General features: G+C 46.6%; 1 protein-coding gene across 1 annotated transcript; it reads right to left on the bottom strand.

Moving 5' to 3' along the window:
- Positions 1-495: 495 nt before the first annotated feature.
- PHALS_09182 (adenylate kinase 2) lies at positions 496-2,160 on the bottom strand (the record flags this gene model as incomplete). Its single annotated transcript, XM_024724638.1, has 1 exon — positions 496-2,160. One exon carries the CDS (start codon positions 2,158-2,160, stop codon positions 496-498), a length of 1,665 nt encoding a protein of 554 aa, XP_024575494.1.
- Between the last annotated feature and the right edge of the window lie 2,000 nt (positions 2,161-4,160).

The raw sequence follows: 4,160 nt of genomic DNA, 5'->3' as shown, positions 1-4,160 counted from the left end.
AAGAACTATAATTTTTATCCTTATTGTCCATAGATTCATGCCATAGTAGGAGACTTCTAAGTGACACACCTTTCGGCATGATTCTTTTGGGTTGGATTGTCTTAACAGGGTAGAAATGAAATTGATGCAATTGGTAATTTGCATAGATGAGACGTGATTGGGATGAGTAATGAATTGTAAGACCTGCTTTGTCGGTGCAAACATATCTTATGGCCATGATGCTTCGTGCAGGGGTGGAACTTGATTTAAATTGCATTAAATTTACTATAAGCGTAAGCGTAGTAGCTACTTCGTTGCAGCCAGCATGACGATACCAGTAAATTAGCAGGTCATTTAATACGCAGAATAAAAGTAAAGCCTCCAATAAAATATTGAAGGAAATGTGACTCATAATTGTGAGTGTTATGTTATGCAAACCACAAAATATATTAAATATTGCTTTTTTTAGTCATCCCCAATTTTTATCCTTGCCAGCACAGCAAAGCAGCTGTATCTTTAGTGATGCAGAAGTTGCTCGAAACCTCGTTGCAAAAAGTCCGCTAACTGAAGATTGGGCAACTCCAAGTCCAGCGTACGTCGTGGCGTCACTAGCGATACGTAACACTCGTATCGCGCAACATTACCAGATCGTTTGAGAACAGCAGTTTTCATGCCACGCGTGATTTGAATGACATCGCTTAAAACAATGCTCTGCTCCATTCGAGCATGCTTACCTTTGCCAACCCGATCAGCTGGGTTCATAGCTTTCTGCCAAAACACTCGCTTGAAGCCAAGGTCAGTGTATATGAGTCGTGGGTGTGGACGACCACGCCGACCGTGTTTGACCGCCTCGAAACCGTCAAGTAATAGTTCTTTAAAGGTGCTCAAATCGATAGACGCAGCAGCTGTCTCTAAAGTCATCGTATTCATGCTACTTTGAGCAATACCGCTGGTACTGCTTCGAGCGGTAAGGATATCATTTCCTTCGATGATTTGAACCGACGACTCAATCACTTCACTTGGTTTTAAAAAGCTTTTCAGTCTGCCTTTTGGCGTTGGCAAGGGTCGTAGCTTTGGACCTGGGGGAGGAGGGAGAGAATTATCGTCAATTAAACTTCCTGGCTTGGACGGCAGAACTGGCAGCGGTAGTGCCGCCATAAACGAGGAAGATAACTTATTGTCAAGTGCTTGCACAACGTCACGCTCATTGTCCTCTGGTTCAAGCTGCTCAATTGAACTTTTGCGTTGATTACCATTTATTGGACTGTTGCTATCGTCCCAGTCGTATCGGTATGTTTGTATCCCATCGTCGTCGTCCGATTCGTCTGGCATTTCTAGAATGGTCTCGGGGGATAGTCGAACTGATGCCTTTAAAACCGCTTTTTCCATATTCTGTGTCTGGTTATTGCTTTCATGGTGAGTGTTATTGCTGACTGAATATTTCTGTTGTGGCCTTTTTGCTAGCGAATGAAGCAGCACAGAAATCTCTTCCAAAATGGCAGCCGAAGGTTTAAAAGCGTCAATTCGATGCAGTATACTTTGACAAGAAACAAGCATTTCATTTGTGGTCTCTCCGAAAGCCTTATATGCTTCGAATCGTGGCAAAATCCGCTCCTCTGTATCATCGCGTCGTCTGGTTAGTCTCGACCGGATAATCGGATCCCGGGGCATGCTGTCGGGTGAGTGATATACAGCTCCAGTCACCGGATCAAAGCGGCGACCAGTGATACGAGCAATGCATTCAGGTCGGGGTAGATCGAGCAATATCACAATTGCAGGACGAAGTTGTGGCTTCTCCGTTAGCAGCTTTGCCTGGTCAGCTGTCCGTGGAAAACTGTCAAGCACCCAACCCATCCGACCTTGGGCCAAGCAGCTGGTAATCTTGGCTTCTACCATGTCAAGTACCACTCGATCAGGAATCAGCTTGTTTCCGGCAATACAACGTTCAGCTTTACGACCAGCGGCTGTCTGCATCTTGATATTTTCCCGCAACAAGTCGCCTGTGGCAACGAGCTCAAGATTGAACTCTTGACATAAAAGCTTGGCTAAAGTCGTTTTTCCTGACCCCGGAGGCCCATTTAAAAAGAGTTGAAGCACCATCGAAGACCGCTTGAAAATAGGAAGAGAAATGTCGCCGTGATTGTGCGATGCGTGGCGCAATGCGATGCTGCAGCCACACATCGCTTTTAAATAGACTGATATTAATAGGAGCTGCATCTTTTGAAACTCGGATGAATACAATTTAGCTAGAAAGGGTAGGTGACGTCTAATGCCAGCCGGCCATTCATCGTCTACGAGGACCATGGAGGTTGGTGTAGCAGTCGAATGAGAAAAGCTTAACGCGATACAAGTGAACGTCGTCAAGGTACACTGGAGATCGTTGAGAGGATTGGGTCTTGCTTTACCACGACCAGACTTGAAGCCACCGGTTGCGTTGAGAAATTCAATTGTGTATGCGTAGGCATCGCTTACTGACACATAGCGGCGGAGTCTACGCTATTGCTTCCGATCATAGCATCAAGATAATGCGACCGCTGTCACAGGAATGATACTAAAGCCACAAATTTCCACGTCACTTGGGTCATTATCATTTGTTGTGAAAATACACAAACATTGCTCAACTATTAAATTATGCGATACGTGTAGCCGGTTACGTATTCTATCACGATGTAGACACGGCTTACATAATATTTTCTTACGCTTACAAAGCTTAATGTGAAGGAGAAGTAAAACGATAAGTTTTCGATTCTGATGAGGGCGAAGACCCCTTTGGTTGAGGTCATGTGGGATGCTGACGCCAAATTCTAATGTTTGACGACAAACTCTGTCAGCATCCCGCATGCATGGCCGAAGTGGTCATTGTAAGACCGGACGAGGAGATAAACTCGTCATCGCTTCTGGATGAAGCTGTCTTGGAGGACACTAAGAGAGTACTGAGCGCACGAAGTGGATCGTCGATCCTACGGAATCCCTTGGATCCATACTATCTTTTGCTAAAGGATTTTCAAGACGTCGTCTCCAAAGACCCGCCTTCGGTTCTACCTCCGGACCGAGGTGTGCGTTATGAATCGACCTGGTTCCGGGAGCCAAATACTGCGTAACACGCCCATGGTCCTTGTTCAAGGAGCAGTGCGACGTCATTGACGCCTTTTTTTCGTGCGAAGCACGAAGCAGAGGACATTTTCTTGTCCGAGTTTCCAAACTAGAGCCTGTAGCAGCGCTACACACACTGCCACCCGCGTAATGCGGCGCGGATCAAATCCGTCACTAACGACGTCACCGTCGTGACGTGAGCAAGCTCATAATACGATCTGCGTGACAACGCACCAGTCAAACCATTCTGCTTTCCTGGTTTATGCTTCACCTCGAAATTATATTCTGCAAAGAATGAGAGCCATCTGGCCATCCTCTGCGAGAGGCGAGGCAACTTTGTTACAGTGCGTAAAGACGCATGATTTATATAAATCACAAACGGCTTTGAGCCAAGCAGGTGCACCCTGAATTTGACAAGTGCAGACTTCATCGCAAGTAATCTTCGTCGTGGACTGGGTAGTTAATATCCGCAGCCTCAAGCCGGCGAGATTCGAGAGCAATCGCCCGATCTCGCCTGTCGGCGTCTGCTTGCAGCAGTACACAGCCGATGGCAAAGTCCGAAGCATCACAGACGACACTAAAAGGACGATCGGGGTCTGGCAACACCAGTATTAGTGCATAAAGGGGGCTGTCTTTGACACTGTCAAAAGCTTCCCGATGCTCCTAACACCATTATATATCCTTCCTAAGCAGATTTAACAATGGCCGTGCCATTTCCGCAAAACTTGCGCTATGCTTGTACAAGTGGCGAGGCCAAGCCCCTTGTGCAAGTAATTTTTGGTTCCTTGGAACAGGCCAGTCTACAATGGTCTTGTCCTTAGCGGGATCCGCTCGAAGGCCACGCATTCCAATGAAGCATCCAAAAAATGGAATTTCTTCTGCGCCAAAGATGCACTCGTCTGCATTGGCGTACAGTTTGTTCGTGCGCATGCACTCGAGCACCGCTTTTAAATGGACGATGTGGTTTTCCTCATCAGTCCTTCCGTGCTCCGCACGACTGTGCAAGAAAATGTCGTCAGAGTATGCCTGTGCATACGCGCTGTGGGGCCTAAACAACTGTGTTACAAGACGATTGAATCTTGCTGGTA

The sequence above is a fragment of the Plasmopara halstedii genome, assembly GCF_900000015.1.
Source record: "Plasmopara halstedii genome assembly, contig: Scaffold_350, whole genome shotgun sequence".
NCBI classification, from domain to species: domain Eukaryota; phylum Oomycota; class Peronosporomycetes; order Peronosporales; family Peronosporaceae; genus Plasmopara; species Plasmopara halstedii.
Note: the sequence above shows the minus strand (reverse complement) of the source record. Positions and strands in the feature narration are given on the sequence as shown.